The 26,727-nt window shown below is 41.9% G+C and overlaps 1 protein-coding gene across 1 annotated transcript in view; it reads left to right on the top strand.

Moving 5' to 3' along the window:
- The first annotated feature begins 1,364 nt into the window (after positions 1–1,364).
- The window catches only part of DROSHA (drosha ribonuclease III), an 80,101-nt gene continuing 54,738 nt past the window's right edge, over positions 1,365–26,727 (top strand). Inside the window, exons 1-12 of the mRNA XM_009900821.2 lie at positions 1,365–1,503; positions 2,357–3,214; positions 5,169–5,261; positions 7,071–7,302; positions 8,174–8,315; positions 9,118–9,272; positions 12,420–12,500; positions 16,460–16,546; positions 17,314–17,400; positions 20,043–20,114; positions 21,644–21,725; positions 24,146–24,220. Coding sequence (XP_009899123.1) covers positions 2,364–3,214; positions 5,169–5,261; positions 7,071–7,302; positions 8,174–8,315; positions 9,118–9,272; positions 12,420–12,500; positions 16,460–16,546; positions 17,314–17,400; positions 20,043–20,114; positions 21,644–21,725; positions 24,146–24,220 — 1,957 coding nt within the window. The 5' untranslated portion in view covers positions 1,365–1,503; positions 2,357–2,363. The remainder of the gene's footprint in view (positions 1,504–2,356; positions 3,215–5,168; positions 5,262–7,070; positions 7,303–8,173; positions 8,316–9,117; positions 9,273–12,419; positions 12,501–16,459; positions 16,547–17,313; positions 17,401–20,042; positions 20,115–21,643; positions 21,726–24,145; positions 24,221–26,727) is intronic.

Here is a 26,727-nt window from a genome sequence, read left to right on the forward strand (position 1 = left end):
GGCTCGGGGGGACGTCTGTCTGCCGGGGGTGCACAGGGACGGGCGGTGGGGGCATGTTCGAGGTGCTGCAGATCGTCGTGCGGCGCGGGGGATCCGGAACCGGGGCGAACGGCGAGAACAGGTCCCTGTGGCGGGGGGCCGTCGGTGCTGGCGAGCTCCGTAGTGCTGACCGGGGTAGGGGTGGCCGGGCCAGGCGGCCGCTGCCGGTGGCGCCTCCTGCAGCAACCGCCTGGCCGACCTGTGGCTGAGGAGATCCCTCTGTGTGGAGCGGGGCCGTGGCGCGGAAGGCGGGTCGACGGAGGCGGTCGGGTGGCGGGCTCCCCGCGCGGCTTCTCTGCGTTGTGTTCTCTGCCGACCCTTTGGTGGCCGTTGGAGGCCGTTACAAGCCGCTGGGAGGCGGTGGTCGGGGGAGGCCGGGTCTGGGCGTCTTGTTGATCTTAGCTGGCAGCAGGGTTAAACGAGATTTTCCTGTGTGTTTTAAGGAACCTGTGTTACTTTCGTGTGTGACAGAAGCAAACTAATTTCCTGTTCTAGGTGATAGGAGAAGGAAAATTTGTTATTTCCAGTGTTTTAGAACTTCAGTTTAAGTGTGACCGAAGTTTGGGGCAGAGAGAGCTTTTCAGTAATTTGGGCGCTAAAAATAATTTCGTGTACTATTTTGTAGCTTTGATTCTGTGCATTCTGAAACAGAGAAACCAAGGTGATAGAAATAGAGCAGCTCTTTGGTGCTGGACAAGTCCTAGAGCTCTATTTAAGAGGAAGCTGCTCCACAAGACCTTTTGTTTGAATGCCGTGACACAAAGCACAGTGGTACAATGGCTTGTGCTTTATTTAAGGTAGTAAGAGTCTAGCTCAGACTTTAGATTAAATATGTATGTAAATGTCAGCAAAGTATAAACCAGTTTTTTGTTAGGAGCCTGAGCTGTACAAGATCTTGATGGAGAACCAAAGCAAAATTGATTCAGCACCTAATGGATTAGAATTAAGAAAAAGTTTTCATATTGCCAGACAAAATACCTTTTTTTGGTTTTTTTTTTGAGGCTCTTTACACAACTGGAGGCTACAGAGCAGGCACAGGCTGCTTGGAAGGAGCAAATGGCTTTACCATCATGTCCATTAATGGCCATGGCGATATTAGGTTGATATTTGGAGTCAATGATCATGGAAGTCTTTTTCAACTGAAATAGTTCTGGTTCTATGACTGCTATCTCCTAGAAATGTGGAATTCTGTTAGCTTTTGGTTACCCTGGAGAGGGAATGAATGCTTCCACCACCAATTAACAGTGATTTCCACTAAGCCCTGCATGTGTAAGGAGAGACTTACGATCCTCTTGGTTCCCTCTCTTTATGTCAGTCCATTGCCCCTTCATTTCTTTTTTCCTTCTAGTTCCAGAAGTGTTTGGCTGTCCTTCAGCAAGCTACATCATTTGCAGCACTGGCATCAGAATGCAGCTGAAGGCAGTGCTCTGGACAGTCTAGGTTGGCCATATTGCACGGTAGCAGGTGGGAGGGTATTCTGTGTGTACTCCAGCATCAGCAAAGTCTCAGTAAAAAGGAGGTTTTCTTTTCTCTATTTGATGATTTTTCTAATTACATGCACGTCTCCTTTCCTTCTCTGCCTTCCCTTTATGGAAAACTGGATTTGATTTCTGTGGCTGCTTAACTAATTTGAGTAAACAGCATAGTTTACTTTTTTTTTTCTGTGAGATTTTTTTTCTTGTAAGAAGCTTATTCCATGAAAACATACCTACCTAGCTTAAAATACTTCAAAGTATGTGTTTAGTCATTTACTAAATGGAGCTCTCAATTATGAATGTAAATTATTACTGTCTCATTTTAAATTTATATGATTTGTTGGACCCGATAACTTACAATGAGGTAACTTAACAATGCCTGAAGTTTATAATAATGTTTTAGAAAGGACACTTGCTTATGGGACTTTGGATGACAACTGCAGTTGTTAAAATGAGTGATCCCTTTGGTGCGGGCTTTCTGAAGGCTTTTTATCAAAGTGTCTTGACAGTACTAATAGATGCACATATATCTTTGGCAGTTATCATATCTGTCCTTTGAAATGGATATTGCCATTGTCAGAGTGTGGTTTGGTTTTGGGGTCTGGATTAAAGAGAGTAGAGTGCTTTCATGGATTGGAGGCTGAAAGTAATCAAGAAGGCATAAATGACCTGTATGTAGAGGTCCGAGGAGCACAAAGCTTCCAGTGAGAGTCAGTGAACATTGTTCACTGCTTCTGCTAAAGGAAACTGCAAAAACTATTTCAGTGCTTTGGGAGGAGTTCCTGCAAATGCATTAAGGACATCCTACAGAAATTGTATGACCTTTATTTTCCTCATTAAAGGTGAGCCATGTCTTTCCATTCTGGGCGAGGATGTCCCCGTGGTCAAGGGGGACCAGGAGCAAGAACTTCAACACAGACCTACCGCCCTCAGAACCTGCGGCAGCTTCATCCACAGCAGCCGTCTGTACAATACCAGTATGACCAGCAAACTGCCCCTCCAGCAACCTATTCAAACCCTCCATCCACAGGTTACATACCTCCCAGGCCAGACTTTGTGCCCTATCCTCCTCCAGTGCCCCCTTCCACACAAAATCCCATTGGCCAGTGTACCTTGAGGCCACCATTTCCAAACCACCAGATGAGGCAGAGCTTTCCAGTGCCTCCGTGCTTCCCTCCCACTCCTCCACCAGTGCCAAATCCTGGCAACACTCCTGTGCCAGGAACTCCAGCTGGGCAAAGCACCTTTCCTTATATGATGCCTCCTCCAACAGTACCACATCCTCCCCCACCACCAGTCATACCGCAGCAAGTCAACTACCAGCCTGTGTACTCCACAGGGTATTCACAACAATCATTCCCACCACCTAACTTCAATAGCTATCAGCACAACTCTGCCTCCTTTCAGAGCAACGCTGCCAACAGCAGTGGTGGCAGCAGCCATTTCCGGCACATGGGTCAGTACCAGGGAGAGAAATCACAAAGCGATCGACGGTCCCCAGACAGGAGCAAGCACTATGATGAGCACAGACACCGTGAGCACAGTCACATCCATGGCGACCGGCATCGGTCCACTAACCACGGGGATCGTCGGGATCGAGGCCGGAGTCCAGACAGGAGGAGGCAGGAAAGCAGTCGGCACCGGACAGATTATGACAGAGGAAGGATATCGCCTCATCACAGAAGTTATGAACGTAACAGGTAACTTGAGGTGTTTCCTTCTTGCGGAGGGAGAGCAGTCATCATTGTCCTGGAGTATTTGTGTCGGTGTTCTTCCCTCACCTTTCCCTCTAGCCTGGGAGGTAGCCAGTACCTGGGTTTGATGGGAAGAGCTACTGTTTTGACACCTTTCAGGTCGACTCCTTCTACCTTGCCTTTGTGAGCTGATGACTTGTTGTTCTTGTCCATGGAGACAGCTGGAAGCAAAATCTTGTCTGAAACCCAAACAGATTGCTGAGTAGTGCTCTACTCATTGATATTTACCATACAAACTTGTGCACTTGTGGCATTAAAGTAGACTTGGCACAACTTTGTGCTAAAGACTGTGTTCCAAGCTGAGCCTTAAAACCAGTTAAGCAGTATCAGTATCACCAAGGTTGGAAGAGACCTCAAAGATCATCGAGTCCAACCTGTCACCACAGACCCCATGACTAGAGTAGGGAGGAGAATAGTGCCCACTGCAGGCTTGAACTCACAAGCTTCCCATTAAGGGTCTTATGTGCTACCAACTGAGCCACACCACAACCCCAAAGTTAAGTTAAGTTATAAGTTAAGTTAAGTTAAGTTATAGCACTTCAAGATTTAGGTACCAGACTTAGGGTTCTGGATGCTGAATTAAATTTGGCCTTTGAGTAAATCCTGTGTTTGTAGAGAACCAGCACTTTGTGTGTGTGTGTTTATAGTCTGATAGGTGCACATACCTAATCTCTGCAGTGAGGTGTTTTAGTGAAAAGCACTCTGCTGAGTGTTCTTGCATCCTGCTGTGCGGGAGACCAGCATGGACGTGTGCAGACTTCTCAGGACCTACCAGTGGGTGCTTAGACTACCTGTGTGATTCTGCTCAGGACGAAGACTTCTGAAAGCCATCCTGTAATCTCAAGGTGAAAATTAGTATACACCATATAAAAGAGATAGACCTCTTAACGATTCTTGTTCTGTCACTTGTTGCTCCATAGAGGAGACATCCCATCTCGCTGCAGCCTCCTTTCAGGTAGTTGTAGAGAGCAAGAAGGTCTCCCCTCAGCCTCCTTTTCTCCAGAATAAACAACCCTAGTTCCCTCAGATGCTCCTGATAAGAACTTCCTCTCCAGATTCTTCAGTTTCATTGCCCTTCTTTGAATGTGCTTGAGCACCTCAACGTCTTTCTTGTAGTGTTGGGCCCAAAACTGAACACGGAGTTTTAAGGTGTGGCCTCACCAGTGTTTGAGTTACAGAAAGGCAATCACTTCCCTGGTTCTGCTGGCCACACTATTGCTGATACAAGCCAGGATGCTGTTAGCCTTCTTGACTGTTTGGGCACACTTCTGGATTATACTCAGCCAGCTGTTGATCAATGTCCTTTTCTATCGGGCACCTTTCCAGTCTCTTCCCCAAGCCTTCAGTTAAATTACAGCTCTTTTAGCCTGGAAATACGTTTGCATGGTCAAGTTCTTTATATGTATGCAACAGATGAGACTGATAGTTCCAGCATGTTGCACACTTTTTGTTTTGTCAGTACTTTTTGTGTGCTTGCGGTGACTGTCAGAGAGGGCTTGCCTAAAACACTCAAATGACTGCCATGCTTACAAAGCTATTGTGCCATGGAAAAGGTTTACTTTCTGTTTCCTGAGGCATTAAGAATAGTTAAAGATGCAGTAATCCTAACCTTTGCCATTTGTAACAGGAGAAGAGGAGGAATGGCAGCAAGTCTTGTGGTGAATTTATAGGTGTTACCTCTGGGTGGTATTGAGATAGCTGGCTTTATGGCAAAGGTGGAGAAGACAAGGGACTGTCTTTTACAAATGACTGGAAGGTCAGCATTAAGAATGAGTTTCTAGTGGTCACCATGTGTGTATCATTTTTCATAACAATCTCAGCCTGCTTCTGTGTTCCTTTCAGGTGTGGAATGTATGAAATGCCAGATTTCTCAATTAACTTATGTTTTGAACTCTCCAAGGGAGCGGGAGAGGGAGAGGCATAGGCACCGTGACAGCAGAAGATCACCATCACCAGACAGATCCTACAAAAAAGATTACAAGAGAACAGGAAGGTAAGGAAGATTACATTTGGTCTCTTGTGTGTTTGAGACTCTGTGCCTTGACACATACAAGTTTTTGTCTATGTATACATGTGCACATGCCTGGTTTGAAACTCAGAGAAGATGAGTGTCTTAAATTTGTAACCATCTGCTCACATGCAAATGAAATCATTTAGGTTGGGAAAGACTTTCAATGTCAAATCCAACCATGAACCTTACTCTGCCAAGTCCACCCTAAGCCACATCACCAAGCACCACATCTACAGGTCTTTTAAACACATCTAGGGATGATGATTCAACCACCTGCCTGGGCAGCCTGTTCCAATGCCTGACAATCTTTCCAATGAAAATTTCTTTTATAATGTCCAGCCTAAACTTCCCCTGGGGCAGCTTGAGACCATTCCCTCATGTTCTATCACCAACACTCACCTCATGACAGTCTCTCTTTGAGTAGTTTTAGAGAGTGATAAGGTCTCCTCTCAGCTGCCTTTACTTCAGACTAAACAGCCCTGGTTTCCTCAGCTACTTCATACAAGACTTCTCTAGGCCCTTCACCAGCTTAGTTGCTCTTTGGACCCACTCCAGCACCTCAGTGTCTTTGTTGTATTGAGGTGCCCAAAACCTAACACAGTACTCAAGATGCATCCTCACCAATGCAAAGTACAGAGGGACAATCACCTTCCTGGTCCTGCTTGTCACACTAGTTTTAATACAAGTCAGGATGCCACCTGGGCACACTGCTGGTTCATACTCAGCCTGTTGTCAAGTAGTATCTTCAGGTCCCTTTCCACCAGACAGTTTTCCAGACACTCTTTCCTTAGCCTGTAGCATTGCATGGGGGCTTTGTCACCCAAGTGTGGGACCTGACACTTGGCCTTGCTGAAGCTCATGCAACTGACCTCAGACCATTGATCCAGTCTGCCCAAATTCTGTAGAGCCTCCCTACTCTCAAGCACATTAACACTCCTATTCAACTTGGTGTTGTCTGCAAGCTTGCTGTGGGTGCACTCTATCTCCTCCTCAGGGTCACTGAAAAAGATGTGAAACAGAGGTAGTCCCAATACTAAGCCCTGAGGAACACCAGTTGTGTAATGTCTCAAAACCTTGTGAAGTTAGAAACAGAATTACTCCCTGGAGAGGGCTTCACTACTTTTTATTTTAAGTCATTCTGCTTAGATCATCTTTTAAGAGCCTTTTTAATATTGATGCTTTTCTGAGTCCTGGATAGTCAAAATCAGAGTGACATTATTGGCTTTGTAGGTATAAGAAATAAAAAGTAGGTTTCCTACATTCAGCTTTTGAAAGCATTGATCTAGCAATATGTAAGGAGTCTCACAGATTTTGCTGTCCAAGGAAATGCCAGAGGCAGAGTAACACAAAGCAGGGTGGCTTCCATGTAACCCTTCCAATAAAACCCTAACTCTTTTCTCATGCAAGTAGTTTGTGGGCTATGTATTAGAACTTTGTATAGGAACTTCTAGTTGTGGCTGATGTGACTTGTAGTTATTAGTGATGAGCTTCCAGATTTGGAACAGAATCATAAGAAAGTCAGGAGTAGGAATTTTAATGAAAAATACTTATTTTTATTCTAAAATATTTTTTTACATTTAATTACTGAATAAATTTTATAGTAGGTAAAAGCTACTGAGTGCTTTACTCTTGATTGTGCAAGTTAAAAACAGGAAGAGGCAATTGGATTTTGCTGTAATGTATGTGATAAAATGATGTACTGATCTGAAGCGAACTATTTGCTCTTCATTATAAAACTCTGCCTGTTAAGATAATGAAGAGAATTGTTCTCATTTGCTTTCTCCCACTAAGCCGATCTCCAAGCAGAGAAAGAAAAAAACCTCGATGGGAGGAGGACAGGGAAAGGTGGTCTGAGAACCAGAGCTCCACTAAAGAGAAAAATTACATTGCTACCAAAGACAAAGAGTCAGAGGAGAATGCATCTGAAAAAAACGAAGAGGAAGATGAGGAGCTGCTGAAGCCAGTCTGGGTTCGCTGTACCCATTCGGAAAGTTACTATTCCAATGACCCTATGGATCAGGTGGTACGTTTGTCAGAGAGCTCGGCATTGCTGTACACAATCTTCTATTGATTATTTGACTAATATGAACGTTTCAGCAGGATCATGTTTCACATCATTAATCCTCCTCTCCTCCCAACCATCCCAGCCTTTTAACCCTCTTAAGAACTTTGGTATTTTGGTATTATTCTCTATTTTCATCAGATTCTTCTGTCTGCATTCAGAGCAGTGGTATATGAAAGAGGGCTACTTTCTAGTCTGTAGAAGAGAAGGGTGGATTTTTTCCATTGTAGCTGTATGCAAAGATGCCTTACGCACCATCCATTCCCACAGCTTTGGAGACATTCTGGACAGAAGCAGGAAGTCAGGATTCTTTGTACTTGAAAGCAACACTTGGTGATGGAGTAGTGAAAAAAAGCAGGAAGTTTCTGGGATCTTGTGTGGGTTTTTTTTTTTTGTGCTTATGGCTGGTTGTAGGTATGGGGTTTTTGAGAAGGAATTCATGGAGGTTCAAAGCAGGCAACAAAGTGAACTGGGTTTTGTGTTTATTGTGTATGATAAAATTCTTTTTCATTGCAGAATACTTTCACAGATGTCCTGTTTCTTGTAAACCATGTTAGAAATCAATGCTGAGCTGTACTAAATTTGCTTGGCTATAGTTCTGCTTCGTTAGGCCAAAGGTTTGATGATAATGCACCAGCAAATGAAGTAATTTCTCTGCTAATTCAGCTGGCAGAGCAATGTAATGGTACGCTAAAGGCTTACCAGGTATTTCCATGTTCTGTGAACTACACAGATCTGTCTTTTTCCCCTTTTCATTTCACAAAATGCTGGTACATTGTGTTTATGTGCTGTTTCAATGCTGTCTTTTTGTTGTTTGTTTTTCAATTAACAGGGAGACTCTACTGTGGTGGGAACAAGCAAGCTCCGAGATCTCTACGAAAAGTTTGACGAGGAGTTAGGAAAGCGACAGGCAAAGGCCAAAGCAGCCAGGCCACCATGGGAGCCACCAAAGACCAAGCTGGATGAAGATTTAGGTAGGCAGAAAATACAACAAATCTCTGAAATGGAATAATCTATAGTTAAATTGGTTTTCTTCAGCTGTGTGTATTTAGTAATGTTGGTGGATTAATGTGTATTTTTTAAATCTTCCATTATATTACACATCTATGGGAGATTTCCTGTTGATTTTGACTGATGTGGATCTAGATTCTTTACCCAGGAGGCCCAGAGGAACATGAAGAGTATCTAGCACTGAAGTCTCTTGCATAGCATAAAAGCATCCTAAGTATGGTGTGACAGGTCAAAGCCTCCACTAGATGAGGTTGCTTAGAGCCTTGTTGAGCCTGACCATGAGTATCTCCAGGCATGAGAAATACTACCTCTCTGGCAAACCTGTTACAGTGTTCTACCACCCTCATGGTCAAGAAGTAGTTCCTAACATCCAATCTAAATCTGCTCTTCTCCAATTTCAAGCCATTGCCCCTCATACTATCATTGCAAGCCTTTGTAAAGGGTCCTTCTGCAGCCTTCTTATAGGCCCCCTTCGGGTACTGGAAGGTCGCTATAAGGTCTCCCTGGAGTCTTGTTTTCTCCAGGCTGTACAGCCCCAACTCTTTCAGCCTGTTACAGGCATTTCCTATCCACAGTATTTGCTGCCAGTTGTAATTAAAAATGCACTTGCTGTCCTTCTTTATCTTTGTGCGAATGTCATGCAAAATGTTGATAACTTCCAATGTGTGCCCCAGTTATCTGTGTCATGTTAGAGAAGGCATTGCTATTGGAGAAGGGTGTGTGGAAGGGGTTTTCAGCTGACTTTATTCTTCTTCTGTGAATCAGAGACCTCCAGTGACTCAGACTGTGACTCTGAAGATGACAGCAGCTGCTCCAGCAGTTCGGATTCAGATGTTTTTGACGTCATTGCAGAAATTAAGCGTAAAAAAGCACACCCTGATCGTCTCCATGAAGAACTATGGTACAATGATCCAGGACAGGTACAGTGAGAGGAAAACTTGCTGTGTGTCTGAGAGCTGCTCTCCCCTGTAGACCATGAATTCTGTATTGTCAAACATACTGGGTGACATGTATTTCAATATGCCTCTTCTGGTTTGTGTTTTTTACTCCCCACCCTTTCCCCTTGTCTCCCTCATCTACCTAAATCACTTTTTATATCAAGAATGTGCTTTCAGCTCATGAATTCTGGGGTTATTTAGCTGGAATCCTATCTGCCAGTGTTAGTAAAACCTGAATTGCTAACAGTGTGCTAATGCTGTCCTCTTAGCCCTGAGATAAAGGTACACAGATGAAGTCTGGGATGGAGAAAGGCTATGTATTTACCTCCTTTACAAGTTTATCACCTAAAAGTTCATAATGATAAATAACATTTTAAATATGCAGTTAATACTCCTAATTTCTTGTCTAATGGTTCTTTTGAAATTGCATGGAAGTTGTAGTTCTCATTAAATTGCTGATCTCATGAAGTGTTGAATGTATACATTGCACAGAGGGCTAGTTCTTGTTTGCAAATTTGCCATCTTCATCTTTCTTACTTAAATATTTTACAGTGTATTCTAACTCATTGTCAGATGGCACCCCAGCAAATTCATTGTTCAGGCACTTTGTGATGCATGAGTTTAGGATGCAGCAAATCATAATGTGAAGACATGCCGAAATGCTTATGGCCACTGTGGTTATTCAAAGGTCTGTTGTATATTCTGTTGCAGACTCATCGATGCTTCTAGGTTAAAAAAAAAATAACTGAGCACAGTTAGATGTTTGTAAGGAAAACAGAATTAGCACACTTGTTATTTAACTGAATCAATTGGCTAGCTCCTGGGCACACTTCAAAGCCACATTCTAGGGCAGAATAGTAACTAAATAAGACATTGAATAACTGTAGGTTTAATAGATTTAGGAATGTGTGGTTTATGAATTTCCTGCTGAAAAACTTTCTTTCCTGAAACCTTCCTTGAGACTGACTCTTCATCTTTCTTGAAGGGGCTGACATGAGATCGTGGTGAGCTTGTCAGTGCTGTACTGAGTAGATTTCATTTGAAAACATTTGAAGTTTTTCTAGTTATTTATCTTCTATGCCAAAAAGCTTTCTAACTTTCACTACATAAACCAGGAGTGATTGCTGTGCACAGTGGCATGTACAAGTCAATGTGACACAGAACTAGATTTTTAGGATGTATCTTCCCAACCCCTCATTCTGAGCAGTATGTTTGTTACTTTGGATAATCACCAACAGTGCTGGCAGTTTCTAGAAAACAAATGGTTAAACCTTGATGCCACCATATTGGCCTTTTCCTTGCAAGTGTTACCTGTTGGACAGAGAAAGTTAGAAGCCACTGCCTATGTAAAATTGTGATCTTTTAACATTTTATCATCACTTCATGATACTTTTTTCTGCATTTTTTTCCATGAATAATGTCATTAGGGACAAGATAGGTATCTATCTGATTTGTTTCTCAAGTTCTGGGCTTCACATCACTCTCAGTTTCAGTTGGTGCATTTAATGTAACAGAGGCAGTGTTAGTGCTCAGCTAGTGCTCTAGCACTCACAGCTAAAGGTCAAGGATAAGATTTTAAAAAATAGGTGGTGGTGATTTTAAAAGCCACAGTAGGTCTTGTGCAGTCATGAGCAGTTTGCTAGTGATTGCATTTTTTGATTCTCTATGGGTTTGTGACTGTATGAGCCAGTGAAGGAGTATGCTTTTACCTACAAGAATGGTTCAGTTTCATTAAGCCTGTACTTTCCTCAAGGGAAAAAATGTGTGAACAAAAAGCCATCATGCCAACTCTGTTAAGATTGCATGACTAAGTTCTCCAAGCAGAAGAGAAGTGCCCTACTTGTTACATTCCTTTGCTAGTATGACAACTTTAACCTAGTATGAATGCAGCAAATCTGAAAAGTTGTATTCCTCTCCAAACTGTAGACTACAATAGCAGTAGTTTGGTTTGGCTTTTGCTTCATTTTTGCTTTTGCATGGTTTAGTTGATTAGGTGGTATTGGGTGATAGGTTGGACATGATGATTTTGAAGGTCTCTTCCAACCTGGTTTATTCTATTCTATTCTATTCTATTCTATTCTATTCTATTCTATTCTATTCTATTCTATTCTATTCTATTCTATTCTATTCTATTCATGTTGTGTCTGTTGTGTGATGATACCATTTAACCCTGCTTTTTACATTTTGAAACTGCTTATGGTGGCATGGAAAGTTCTGCAGCTTTTTGTATTACATTGCAAGCAAAGTTGTTTGGTTTTGGTTGGGGTTTTTTTAAGTCTTGAAAAAAATGTTTCATTTCTTGGATCCAGACTTTGAAAAACTCCATTAAAGTTGGGAAATTGACTTGTTTCTCTGGGTTTTTAGTTGGATTTCTATGATGGGCATGATGTTAAGAACTGTAAGCTTTAGGCTATTGCAGCAATTTATAGTCTGCATTGAAATTGGTATAAAAGTGAAAAGAAAGACACTAGATTTATATGATTTGCAAAGGCTTTTCTGGGTATAGCTACTTGATGTACCCTTACAGAATACTCAAGTGGATATCTGGATATTTTGTTGCCCCTCTTTTTTTTTCTCCCTTCTATTTTTCCTTTTCTTTTTTTAACAGATCTGTTAACCAGGATGGATTTAAAGTGCTGCTATTAGTTCTTTAAAGCACCAAGTAAAATCTTAAAATGGCCTGCTTTGCATCCTTCTAGTAATAGTCTTGCTACATGGCAGAGGGGTTAGTCCGGGGCAGAATTTCAGCTGCTGAACCTAATGGAATGTTTTGGACTTGGAGATTGCATCGTGAAAATACTTGTTAGTGCATGCTTAGGGCCTGAATTTCTTCAGGCAGACAACCATGGGGTTTGTATGTATGAGAAATGGAAAAGATGTATATGATAGAGTGGTACATTTCTGAGAGTTTTTCCCTGTTGTGCTTCTGGAACAGTGCTGAAGTTCTAATGCTATCGTGCAGTTTTCTTACATGAATCTATACTCTTTTCAGTTTTATTGGCTTAAGAACATCCACTTAATCTAAGCATGACAGGCTTTTAGAAGCATCAGCACTTCAGGCATTAAAACCAACATACTCTTCCAAACCCATTTCTCAATAGAAACAGAACTCTGTTTTGTTTTCCCCAGATGAATGATGGACCTTTGTGCAAGTGCAGTGCTAAAGCCCGACGAACAGGAATAAGACATGGCATTTATCCTGGTGAGGAGGTAAGTAATCCTAAGAATTGCAATTATGAATACAAACTTGCTGCTGTAAACTCATACTGTGGTTGATTTGAGGATTTTTCCCCCCATGATTTACAGGTTGAATAAAAACTCCTGTGTAACATTAAATCACTTAGTTGTGTAACCTTGTATTTAGAACACACTACCAGTACGAAATCCACCTGAAAACTGTGGAAACCTTTTGTCTGCATTTGGTTAGTTCCAGATACTTTAAAAAAATGACTGAAATACAATTACATTAATAAAAAAGAACTTAAGGTCAGAGATCTGAAGTGGGTCCAGAGGAAGGCCATGAAGATGATCAGAAGGCTGGAGCACCTCCCCTGTGTGGGGACAGGCTGAGAGAGCTGGGCCTGCTCAACCTAGAGAAAAGGCAGCTCTGGGGAGACCTTAGAAGGCCTTGCAGTACCTGAAAGGGGCCTACAAGAATTCTGGGAAGGGAGTTTTCACAAGGGCCTGTAGTGATAGGATGAGGGGCAATGGCTTTAACCTTGAGGAGGGCATATTTATGCTGGAGTGTAGGAAGAAATTATTTACACTGAGGATGGTGAGATACTGGAATAGGTTGACCACAGAAGCTGTGGGTGCCCTCTCACTGGAGGTGTTCAAGGCCAGGCTGGATGAGGCCTTGAGCAACCTGGTCTAGTAGAAGGTGTCCCTGCCCATGGCAGCAGGGTTGGAACTAGATGATCTTTAAGACCCCTTCCAACCCAAACCATTCTATGAATCTTCAAGTGAGTGAGTATGTGAAGGGATTGCTTTGAAAGTAAAAGCAAAAATAAAGAAATAGTAGTTCTGTTGCTGGTGGGAGCAGAAAGCTTGTCAAGAGGTGTTCTGGCCATAGCACTAGAGCCTCTCACATGAGGAGAAAGTTCTTCACTGACAGAGTCGTTCGCCATTGGAATGGGCTGCCCAGGGAGGTGGTGGAGTCACCGTCCCTGGAGGGGTTCAAAAGGGGATTGGACATGGCACTTGGTGCCATGGTCTAGTAGTCATGAGGTCTTGGGTGACAGGTTGGACTTGATGATCTTTGATCAACCAACCTTATTGATTCTATGATTCTATGATTCTCTGCACTGTGAACTGTCAAACACACAGTTCTTCGTGTCATCAGAAAAAATTACTCCATTTTAGAATGGCAGTGCCTTTCTTTTGAAAACCATTGTTAAAATAGTCTTTGGTTATTCTCCTTAGAAATACTCATTTGTACAGAGCATGCTTGATGATCAGTATTGCTTCTGGAAATAAAAACAGTGCTCTGATGACCTCAAGCTATTTTTTTCCTAAAAAAACCTTTGCTCTTGTGAAAGAATCAGAGAACATAAATACATAGGGTTTACAATTTAGCTTTGTCATTTTTCTTAACTAATTTCATTTTTCAATATATTTTTGTTAATATATGATCTGAAACATTATTTTATTTGGCTGCATCTAAGGATTTATGAATATTTCTGGGAATTATTCCAGTTCAGAAAAATGGCTTTGGTCTGAAGCTTACTTTAAATCACTCCACTTCAGGATCAGTGCCTCCCTAGATTGTCTCTAGTGTTTGTGAGGGTTTTTTTGCAGGGGGAAATTTTAGAAGGCAAAAGCTGATGTATCAGACTTCCTGAGTGAATGCAGCTGCTTCCAGGTGCAAAGCCAGCTAGGAATTTGAGGCTGCAGAAAACCTCCTAGTAATTGTTCTGTATAGCTCTTAAACTAGCAGGTTTGTAACTGTCTTGTTGCAGCAATGAGAATCTTAGTTTGGGCATGACCAGCCAGAGTAATTACTCTACTTATTCATAGATACATAGAGCAGTTTGGGTTGGAAGGGATCGAGGAGGCTCAGGGATGATCTCATTGCCCTCTACAACTACCTGAAAGGTGGTTGTAGCCAGGAAGGGGTTGGTCTCTTCTCCCAGGCAACCAGCACCAGAACAAGGGGACACAGTCTCAAGCGGCGCCAGGGGAGGTTTAGACTCTAGGTGAGGAGAAAGTTCTTCTTCAAGCAAGTTGTTCATCATTGGAATGGGCTCCCTGGGGAGGTGGTGGAGTCACCATCTCTGGAGGTGTTCAAGAGGAGATTGGACGTGGCACTCGGTGCCATGGTCTAGTCATGAGGTCTGTGGAGACAGGTTGGACTCGATGAGCCTCGAGGTCTCTTCCAACCTTAGTGATACTGTGATACTGTGAAAAATCTTGTTCCAAGCCCCCTTCCTTGGCCAGGGACACCTGCCACTAGACCAGGTTGCACAAGGCTTCACCCAGCATGAACTTGAACACCTGCAGGGAGGGGGCTTTCATGACTTCCCTGGGCAACCTGTTCCAGTGTCCCATCACCCTTGCTGTAGAGGATTTCTTCCTAATATCCAGTCTAAATCTGCCCTCCTTGAGCTTCAGTCCATTCCCTCTCAGCCTATCATTAGAAGCCCTTGTAAAATGTCCCTTCCCAGCTTTCGTGTTAGGCCCCTTTCAGGTACTGGAAGGCTGCTCCCTGAAGCTGCCTTTTCAAGGATTTATTGGATGGGTTATGCAAAGTAGGCAGTTGCACAGTGGTGTAGTGATCTTGCCACGGCAGTCAGGCCACTTTTTGTGCTGCTGTTTGGTGTAGTGCACTTCTAGCTGCTGTGATGTTTTTATTTTTCATGCAGACAGATCTGTTCTGAACAGACTTGTGGCAGCCTTTGAACTGCAACAAATTTGATGTAGGGCATGTGAGAAACTTTAGTCTGGCCTGAGGATTTTTAGGTCTTTAAGATGGGATGCTTCAGAAGAAGCTAAGGAAAACATGAACCCCAGGTGTTTGGTGTTGCATCAGAGTGCCTGGAGGGCTGGCTGCCTTTAGATCTCACAGGCAGGCATTACAGCCTGGCAGACAGAGCAGCGATCACAGAGCTACCTCAGAATATTTAGAGGTTGGAAGGGACCGTGAAAGATCATCCAGTCCAACCCCCCTGCCAGAGCAGGGTCACCTATACCAGATCACACAGGAGTGCATCCAGGTGGGTTTTGAATATCTCCAAGGGAGGGAGACTCCACAACTGTTCCAGTGTTCCATTACCCTCTCAGTGAAAAAAATTGTCCTGGTGTTTCCATGGAACTTCCTATGCCTCAACTGCCACCCGTGCCCCTTGTCCTGTCATTGGGCATCACTGAGCAGAGCCTGGCTCCATCCTCTTGGCACTCACATTTACATATTTATAAACATGAATGAGGTCACCCCTTAGTCTCCTCCAAGAGGAGGAGCCCCAGCTTCCTTCCTTGGAAGGAAGATGTTCCACTCCCTTAATCAATTTTGTGGCTCTGTTGTGGACTCTTCCAGGCATCTCTCTGAGGTCCCTCTTGAACTGAGGAGTCCAGAACTGGACACAATATTTCAGATGTGGCCTCACCAGGGCAGAGTAGAGGGGAAGTTGAACCTCTCTCGACCCTTCTAATACAGCTTAGCATGGCATTGGCCTTCTTGGCCACAAGAGCACAATGCTAGCCTATCACCTCCCTGGTGATAGAATCCTTTCTCTTCAGGCCCCGGATTTGCCCCTAGCAGATGAGCTGATCCTTGTCTATCTTTATAGCATACTTTGAAATCTCATGTGAGCTCCATGTTGCTTTTTGTGAGCTTTTAACATCAGTTTCCTGAGAGAAATTTATATAAAAGAGGGAATTATTCTGGTATGTAAACAACTTCCTGCTATGCCTAAGAAAGACCAAGAGTCAAGTGGAAAAAGCAAACTCTACAGCAATGTTTTTTGCCTTTTTTTTCCCTCCTTTTGAATAGCTTTAAAAATATTTCTGAAAGCAAAAATGTAGCTAAAGCCAGAATGCTGAATTATGACAACCTGCTTTTATTTAATTTTTCATAGTGCATATTTCATGGCTATTAGAAATGCTTTATTCTCTCTTTTAATCTAAATTTGCCTTGACTTTACACAGAGTTCTACCTTATCTCTTTCTTTAAGCCCATTAAACCGTGTCGCCCCATGACCAACAATGCTGGCAGGCTGTACCACTATCGAATCACTGTGTCACCTCCCACAAACTTCTTAGTAAGTACTTTATAAACCTTTTGAACTAGAACTGTCATGGGTTAAGGCTTATGCCTTTAAGAACCGTGCAGTACAAGCCTCCAGAGGATAGATGGGTCCAGGTAGTGGACAGGAAATTGTAATCTTTTGGTATTTCATTCCCATAATTCTGTTATTTTACCCTATTTAAGCTGGCAGCAAAGCTGGCTCTTCCTCTTTCTTTCCTCTCTTCTCCCAGGGAGGCACCTCTCTTATCTCCTGGTATTTTTACTGGGCAATCATGGCTTAGGTAGTGCAGCCCTAATGGGCCTCAGGAGGGATTAAGGTGGGGGCAGTTCTGGCCTGGCCAGCCCTGAACTAGCCTAGCAGGGGAGGGGGGGAAGAAAGAGCACTGAGGGTTATGGCAAATCCCAGGTGGGGGGCGGAAAGAAGTACTGGGGTTTGGTCTGATTTGGTGGAAGTTTGGGGAAGGCTTTGGCATGATGGGGTTCTGTGTTAAGCCCAGAATGTGGATTTGTGTATTTCATAGGCTTTTGCACTGCTTTGTATTGTAGTTTGCAGTTATTAATAGCACCTTCCATTTAATTTTCAAATAATATTCTGTATTTCCATACAGTCCAATCCTGTGTGGAGTCTTTCTTAATTACTTAGAGAGTAATTTTAGAGCCTGTCTTCCTCTACTACTTAAGCTACTGCTAAACCAAAGACAAACTCTTAATTTTGCTTTCAGTGATGGAAGTAGTACTGCTTCGTGCTTACTCCATGATGGTTGTGTTTGCTTTTTTAAGACAGACAGACCTACTGTTATTGAGTATGATGACCATGAATATATCTTTGAGGGGTTCTCAATGTTTGCACATGCTCCACTAACAAATGTAAGTATGCTCATCGGTACAGATGTGGAGTTTGTCTGGGAGGTAAGCTGGTTCTGCCCCCAAGCAGAATTCTAAACCAACCTTAGCACTGGTCAGGGGAAGGGCATTTGTGTTTATGGATGTTGGGCTTTGTCTTCACCGATGCTGCTAAGTATTATCTTCAAACCGTGACTGAGATGTGATGTGCATCAGAGTACTGCCTTTACATGTTTCACAGTTTGGGAGTGAAATAAACCATGGAGTAACTTGTTAAAACTGTTAATTGATTTTCAGTTGAACAAGGAGGTTTGTTAGCTTGGCAAAATGTTAAAACACAACAAGAAAATATTTTTCCCTTTAACTGACAAATGGCCTTTTTTCAGGGGATTTTTCAGGAGTTTTCTCTTCTGAAAACTGCCTAGATGTATCCAGTACTTTCTGACATCTGCTCAGCTTCTTTAGGAGCTAGGCATTTTTTTGGTTTTGTTAAGAGTCTTAAATATTTAAAAGCAATTAATTGTATGCTTTGTTAGCAAATATAATGAGAAAAGGACATGATTGGTACCTGGCTGCCCTGCTTTTCAATGTAATCATATGTGAATGAAAAATACTCAAATACTTCATTTCTGTATGCTGCAGATTTTTTGGTATCTTGATATTTCAAGAACTGTTTTCAAATACTGTGTTGGTTGCTTGGTTTTATAACTGTTACTGGCAACACCACCAGTGCCAAAGCCCAGTATGAAAGTGTTTATCATTACAGGACTAGCATGTAGTTGGTAGCTGTCCTGAGGTGATTTTTTTGGCAGCATAATTGCAGTTTCAGAGATATTTAGGAATGTGTTTCATAAAAGGGAAGTGATAAAGAGTAGTAAAAACAGACATCTGAAACCAGCATCTTTGAATGAACCAATGCTGGAACTGAGAGGCACCAAGATGACAGTATTTTGTTTCCTGATGGTTTGCTTACATAATGTAGATGACAAAGCTCCAGTGGGGAAAGAGCTCTTGGTAACAAGGAGTGAGTAAGAGACTGAAGTTCCCAAGTGCTAACCTGAATAATTACTGTGAAATCCTCCCCATTAAATGTTTGTGAAAGATGGAAGGTTGCAGATCACATGTAGTTCATCATGGCCAATACATGGGAGGAGTGTGGAGTGCTGATGGGGGAAAAGACAGTGCTCAGCATGCCTTTCAAGTCTACACTTTCTCATTCCCACACCAAAAGAGAACAATTGTACTAATGTTCCCATTTACAACTGCCTCAAAGGTGGTTGGAGCAAGGTGGGGATGGATCTCTTATCACATGCAACAGCAGGACAAGAGGAATTGGCTTCAAGTTGTGCCAAGGGAGGTTCAGGCTGGATATCAGGAAAAATTTCTTCACAGGAAGTGTTACCAGGTGTTGAAACAAGCTGCCCAGGGAGGTGGTAAAGTCACTACCCCTGGAAGTATTTAAAAGATGCATGAATGTGGTACTTGGGGGTGTAGTTTAATGGTGGGAGCTTAGCAGTAGTGGTGGGATTGTGAGCTCTAGGCTTGTGGTTGGACTTGATGATCTTAAAGGTCTCTATCCTGTCACAGTGTGAAGCACTCCAGGTTGGTGACATTAATTCAGCCTTGTTGTTCAAGGCAGGTTTGTCCTGAGGCATTTGCATTTTCACTTGGCAAACAAGCAAAAAGAAACAGTTTTATTAAAAAGTTAGAGCCTATCATATCTATAATTTTTGTGTGTACTCCATGACAGGAAGGCTGAATTATGGAAATCTTTAATATACAGTGATTTTTTTTTTGTAGCCAGATAGTCAAATATTTGGCAGTGGGCTGCAATAAGATGCAAGCTGGATACTGCACCACTGCTAAGTCCATTCATTTGTGTGTTTACCAGTGCAGAATAACCTTGGCTTGCCTCACGTTGACAAACTATTGAATTGTTCTAAAATTCTTTCATGCTTGCAAGACTTGTGAATAGTAAAACTTACTAGAAGTTGTGGATATGTAGGGTAGCATTAGGCATTTCTGTAACCTTGTGGAAATTCAGCTTTTTTCTTTTTCTTGTAAAAATCCCATTTATAAATACCTTCAGCAGTCCACGGGGTTTGTAAACAAAGAAACCTTTTATCAAAGATTGAAAAAAATTGAATTAGATGTTTCTCTTACTAGTTACCTGAGTGAAATTCTGAGGATGTTTATTGGATGAAATGAGTATAAACCTTACATTGTGTTGCTGTGCCTTAAGGCCATGTTTTAAGACAGTATAGATAACAGAATTGGCAAGGTGCTGAAAACACCTTGCCTTCAGGCCACTGTATCAATCTGACGTCTCGTTATCACCAACAATAAATTCACTTCCAAATGCACAAGTGAGAGGAGATAGAGGTTTACTGAGCTTTGTTTTTCATTTGAAACAAAATTTCATCTCCAGTAGATGGCATTATTTAATCTTCCTTTACAATCCCTCCTGTCAGTTCTGTGTTATTGCAGAGGTGGAGGTTAGAACTGTTACTTCTCTTGCGCTTGCTTGTCTTTTCATGATTCCTCAGAGCAGCTGTTTTAGTAAGTGTCCTTTTCAGCAGACAGTGATGCTTTTGCATACAAAGCTGTATTAAGTATATGTTCCAGGCCGTCTAGTTTTCAGTGCTGTATTTCTCTTTTCCTTCCAGATTCCTCTATGTAAAGTAATCAGATTTAACATTGACTATACAATTCATTTCATTGAGGAAATGATGCCTGAGGTAAGAAGGATAATTAGTCAAAATGTCAGATTAGGTAATGAGTTGTTGGTGTGCTCAATGGATTAAACTCTTCAGAATCCCATCTCATGAAGTGTCTGAGGCAGGCTGTGTTCTGAATGGATGGCTGAAAAAGGAATGGCACTAACAGGTACCAGCATTAATCCATCTACCTAGGCTATCATATATTAAAATCAAATGCTAAGAGATGCTTATATCCCTAGCTTCTTTTCAATTGAAGTTATATGCAACATATATCAGGTACTCTTATCTTCCTTTTATGGGTGACAAAAATAAGATGTGTGGAGGTTCTGGTTTGCCAGGACTATATAAGTCAATGCAGAGCTGAAACTTAATCATGAGTTTGAAGCTCTGATAAGATTGCTTATCAATAATTTCATATAATCTGTTACTCAAACAAATTTCCAATGAATACAAGCAAAGCACATTCAGATCATCATTTTTTTATATATTTTTTTTATTACAAATTAATCCCTAGTGAAGGCCATTTGTGAAGTAAATTGCTTCAGTGGAGCAGCATGTGGAGGTACAGAAATACCCCTGCATATTAACTACAAAGATAGGATCAGGGTTTAATTTAGTCACATATATTTACCTTTTTTTCTTTCTACTTACCTCTCCTTTTGTTGCTCAACAGCATCTAAATATATGCAAGAACCCTGAAATTCCTCAGCAAGATGTATGTGATCAAAGCAATTCATTTCTTGTTACTGCATCTGCTATGCTGATTCCAAATCTTCTTCTAAAATAACAAATGGCTACTAAGAAAATGGAGTTCTACTTTTTGGGGTTTTGTGTTTGGTTTTTTTACTCCTGTTCAGGTGGCTGCAGCCCTACTTGCAGATTACCTTCTAATGCAATCTTACAAGATTGTGTTGATGGATTTGGGATTTATGGCCAGTATTGTACCCATACAGTGTATATCAGCCTGGCCTGATTTTGTTCATTAAGCAAAGCATTTAAAGTTCATTTCTGAATGAAAGCTCTTTGCTTTGCAGGAGCTGCTTCCCCACTTAATGAGAAGAATCTCTTTTTTTGCTGCAGTTGGTTTTTTTTTAACTCTGCCCCCTTCCTCTTGTCTTTTGAGGTCAAAATCTTCAATTTGCATTGCACATTGCTATGGAAGTGATCATGGTATCACAGATGGTGATTTATAAACTTGGAACATGTAGAAAAAAGTGACTTAGGGGAAAGCCTTCTCAGAAATAAGTCATCTCCTTAGCTTACTTAGGTGAGAGGGGATTAGTGCATGGTAAATTCATGTAAATTTGTGATTTCTACCTGTTGTTTTGGTTTTGACATTGACTAAATAGTCTCCATCACAATGCTTTCTGAAGAAGTCACAGTTATGTTAAAGTGGATGATTACTAATGTATCAATACTGTTTCCACAGCCCAGTGTCTGGCAGTTGGAAAAATATGTTTCTTTAGTTGTTCTGTGTAAATAGATGTGAGTGGCTTTATTTGCATTACAATATTGACTAATTCTGGTTGGTTTGTTTCTTTCCCCAGAATTTTTGTGTGAGAGGTCTTGAGTTGTTCTCTTCATATCTGTTCAAAGATATTTTGGAGCTCTATGACTGGAATCTTAAAGGTAACTTTTATTTAGGGGAAAAAGAATACAAAAACCCAATTAATTGTAGCTTTGGTAATAAAGCTGGTGAAGAGTCTAGAGAAAAGCTCTTATGAAGGTGAAGTAACTTGGGTTGTTTAGTCTGGAGAAAAGGAGGCTCAGGGGAGAGTTTATCGCTCTCTACAACTACCTGAAAAGGAGGTTTTAGCAAAGTTTGGCTCAATCTCTTCTCTCTAGTCACAAGTGTTTGTACAAGAGGAAAAGGCCTCAAGTTGCACCAGGGAAGGTTTAGACAGGGTATTTCAAGAAAATTCTTCACTGAAAGGGTTCTCAAACTTTAGAATTGGCTCCCCAGGGAGGTAGTTAAATCCCCATCCCTGGAAGTGTTTAAAAGAAATGTAGATGTGGTGCTGAGGATGTGGTTTATCCTCATACTTGGTAGAGTTAGAGAATGGCTGAACCTCATCTTCTTAAAGGTCTTTTTCAATCAAAATGATTCTATGATTCAACCTCAAAACAACAGAATCAAATTCTGGTTTGCATGAGAGGGAGGAACTTCCTCTTTGTTCTTCAAGAAGAGGAGATATATCAAGAGTTCATTATTGCAAGCTGTAGCAATTGAAGTGCACAAACATTGTAATTTGTTCTTGCAGATGAACTAAATTTCTTTCGTAATCAAACCCTATTTTTTTATCAGACAGTAAATATTACTGTATGTTTAATATTGCACAGGATCCTCTGCATCTTACCTTGAAAGCCAAGGTGTCAGGTAAATGGTTCTCTCTGTTTTTACAAGCTAACACACTCGTTACTCAGACAGTATTTCTCTACAGTCAATGTGGAAAGCAGCGTCCTTCAGACAGCCATAGAGGGATAACATCAGAGCTGAATGGTTTCTACTTGACAAGATAAAACTATGTCTATGTAAAGGGCAACAAAGCTGGTAAGGGGTAGCCCTATGAGGAGAGGCTGAAGGAGCTGGGGTTGCTTAGCCTGGAGAAGAGGAGGCTCAGGGGAGACCTTATTGCTGTCTACAACTACCTGAAGGGAGGTTGTAGCCAGGTGGGGGTTGGTCTCTTCTCCCAGGTGGCCAGCACCAGAACAAGGGGACACAGTCTCAAGCTGTGCCAGGGGAGGTTTAAGCTGGATCTTAGGAGGAGACTTGATAGGGTGCTTGGTTGCATGGTTTAGTTGATTAGGTGGTGTTGGATGATAGGCTGGACGTGATGATCTTGAAGGTCTCTTTCCAACCTGGTCTATTCTATTCTATTCTATTCTGACAAAGGACAATTTCAGGGATGATCCTTCCCATGGTCTAAAAGAAAGATCAGCATATCAGAAGACTTTCATTTCAGAATGTGTAGGTGTACTTTGGTGTCTTGGTTTTGTCTATGGAGGTGCACTCCACACTTACTGCAGTTAAACAGAGGAGTGCACACTTTTCATATAGTTTGTGTAGCCTTTTTTGGTTTGATACAGAATGTATTCTAATATCACTGCTATCAATCCTATCACTGGCCCTGATTGTTCTTTCTCTTTTATCACTGGGTACTTACTGGTTTTGTTTCATGTAAAGCTTTAGATGATGAAATAGGAAATTAAAAAGCCACAAAATAGCATCATGGAAATTTCCTTGTCTTTGTTACTGTAACCAAAAACCAGCCCACTGATTGGAAGGGAACAATAAACTGGTGCTTGTGTCTGTAAGGCTATAGTGAATTAATTATACCAAACTATATTTCTCTATATCACAGTTTGAAATAAAAGCACTGGGCTTTTGTTAGGTGATTTTTATTTTCAAGGTATTGTAGCTTTCTTTTGAAATTGGCCATTGGAAGGCTTTCACTAGAAGCTGAAGGGTCTCAGAAATTATCAGGAGGTTGGAATACCTCTCTTATGAGGACAGGCTGAGGGAGCTGGGTTTGTTCACCCTGGAGAAGACTGGAGGCACATCTGGTGGAAGCCTTCCAGTACCTGAAGGGGGCCTACAAAAAGGCTGCTGGACTGTTTACAAAGGCCTCCAGTGATAGGACAAGGGACAATTGTTTGAAATTAGGGAAGAATAGGTTTAGGTTGGATGTTGGGAACAAGTTCTTTATAAGGAGGGAGGTGGAACACTGCAACAGGTTTCCTAGGGAGGTAGTTGAGGTCCCATTCCTGGAGACCTTCAAGGTGAGGCTCAACAAGTGTCTGAGCATCCTGATCTGTGGAGAATGTCCCTTCCAACCCAAACCATTGTTTGATTTTGTGGTTCTAAATTGTTACTCTATTCCTTTCTGCTGTGCATTTTGGGGTTTTTTGAGTGAAACTTAGACCTGATCAATTGTAATCACTGTTAATTGATTTCATCTGCAGCTGGATTGCTTTGATTTTTCCCTCCTTGTGCAAATATATTGCTGTTTATAAATATTCCTCTATTTTTTTTTTTTTTCATATTTAAGGTCCTTCACTTGAAAATGATTCTGTTTGCTGCCCCAGGTTTCACTTCATGCCAAGATTTGTGCGATTTCTTCCAGGTAATGTTTGTATTGTGTGGCTCTATGGAAGTGAGATCTAAAAAGTCCCCAAGAAAACAACAAATCTCTCCCCAGACACCCTACCCCATTCCCACACAAAGGAAAACAAAACCAAAAAAAAAGAAACACACAAATCCAAAACCCAAACCACCTCACCAACTGCTAGTTGAATGGTTCAGTCAGTGTAGAGACCTGGCGCTTCCACCTGAAGTCTGTGTGGTGTACTCGGAACTGGATTTTGCATGAGCAGGCCAAGTCTTGCTTCCAGCTTTTGTCTCTGTCATGGTGCTTTTTGGGCAGCTCTGGGTCATCCCTGTCCTACTCTGCAGTAGACCTGTGGCATTTGAGGAGTGCTATTGCCTCATCTCACACATGATACTGTATTTAATGTCCCCTCTTCCCTTCAGCATATCAGGTAATTGTACTAAAATTCTTGATGTGTGGTTTTGAGGGTCAGCATGATTTGCACCTCTGAGCACATGTTGTTCTGATTGTTTCTTTATCTTAATGTAAGCTTAAGACCTTGCAGACAATGAAAGACAGAAAAACTCCTTTGCAGTAAAATTCAGCCCTAGCTCACCAAGCTTCGGTGTGGAGCATTATGCTCATGTTGAGCGAGCAGCTTATGCAGGCATTTAACACATCATAAGATGCTGGGGCAGACTTTCAGTTGATGTAGCTGTCATGGCTCCATGGATAGTGTGTCCTGCTGAGATCCTGCCAATGATTGTTGTAAAGGGGTTGCGTGGACAGGAGGATGTGTTTCAGCTGCTGGACTGAGGGTGCAGATGAGACATGGAACAATCATGAAGGCTGTGGCCTGGAGGTGCTCTCTGCTCTGGGCTTTGAAACTTAGTTGGGATATTAATTATAGCTGTAGCTAAATGAGGTTTGGCTCATTACTGTGGAGAATACTGATGGCTAGATGACTATGTTTGTAATTGTTGTTCCTTCCTGGATACACTACACTGTTCAATCAGAAGCAGAGCTCTGAGTCTTGCTAGCAAACATTGATTTGGTTCTGCTGAAGCAATTTACAAAATAAGCCATCAAGCCACATGTGGCTGATTAACTTGACCTCATCACAAAATGAGAATGTTTGACCTGCCTGGTTTGTATAGCTTGAGGGTGTTTTCCTGTTACTTTGGAATTTTTTGTTCTCACTTGCTTTAGTTTGGAAGTCAGCTCTTCCTGCACTCTGGGATTGCTTAGTGATAGGAAGAAAATTCTCTACATTTGTCTGTGCTTCCTCTTCAGAGTTCCCAGCCTTCTAACTCTGAAAAAATACCTTTTTCCTGGTATTTCTGCATGTATAGTGGCCTTTTAGCATCTTTATGACAAATACTTCCTTTTTTTTTCTAATCATGTTTTCACTGTATGTTATTTCCTGAGATGTCCTTGGAGGTCTTTCTAATTTCCAGAGGGTGGGAATTTAATTCCTTCAGGTATGGTTGCAGAACACTGTGTATCTGTGCCTATTCAAAGAAGATACATTGGTGTAACAGATCTCCAGACATCCACCAGCTGTCTCTTTAATGACAGAAATGAATTGCCAATTTCCCATCCCCTCTACTTGACTTTTCTTTCTTATTTTTCTAACGTGGTCTAAAATTATGAGGTTTGGGATGGTAGATTTTCTGTGTGAGTTACATAAAGACAGGCCCCTGAGCTTTGAGCTAATCATACCACATTTACTGAGTGTCAGAGATGCATAGCACGTGGAGCAGTTGCTGTAGTGTGTTCATTGTTATAGGGGTCTGTCCTGGGTCCAATGCTCTTTAACATCTTTGTCAGCGACAGGGGCAGTGGCATTGAGTTTACCCTCGGCAAGCTTGCTGATGATACCAAGCTGTGTGGAGCAGTAGACTCGCTTGAGGGAAGGGCTGCAATCCAGAAGGATCTTGACAAGTTTGAGAAATGGGCCCATTTCAAACTGCATGAGGTTTAACAAGTCAAAGAGCAAGGTCCTGTATCTGGGGCTGGCCAACCCAGTCACAAATACAGGCTGAGTGCAGAGTGGGTTGAAAGTAGCCCTGAAGAAAAAGACTAGGGGATGTCGTTTTCATGAGAAAGTCAATTGCAGGGCAGATTGGATGAGGCTTTGGGTAGCCAAGTCTAGTTGCAGGGTGGGGTTGGAGTAGGGCACTTCCATCCTAAGCCATTCTGTGATTAAGAGACTAAAAGACTAGAGGAAAAAATTTGAGGTCTCAAATACTGTATTCTCTGACCCAGGAAAGTTCAGGTCTCTTAACTGCTGTTTAGCACAGCCTGTACATAGTCTTCTGTGTACACTACACTTCTTTTTCCCTTTCTTTCTTATTTTTATTGATTCTTGAACATGGGTTGCCTCTTGTGTAACAGTATCATCTGGTTGTCAAGACAAAAGTCTTGTAAATTGAGCCCCTCTTCAATTTGAAGGAAAATTTTGTGCATTGCCTTTGTAGCTGTCTAGAAGTACTTTGTGTTCTCAGTGAGGTTTGGGGTGTATTTCCCCCATTTAAGCTTTT

Source organism: Dryobates pubescens, chromosome 9 (genome assembly GCF_014839835.1).
Source record: "Dryobates pubescens isolate bDryPub1 chromosome 9, bDryPub1.pri, whole genome shotgun sequence".
NCBI classification, from domain to species: domain Eukaryota; kingdom Metazoa; phylum Chordata; class Aves; order Piciformes; family Picidae; genus Dryobates; species Dryobates pubescens.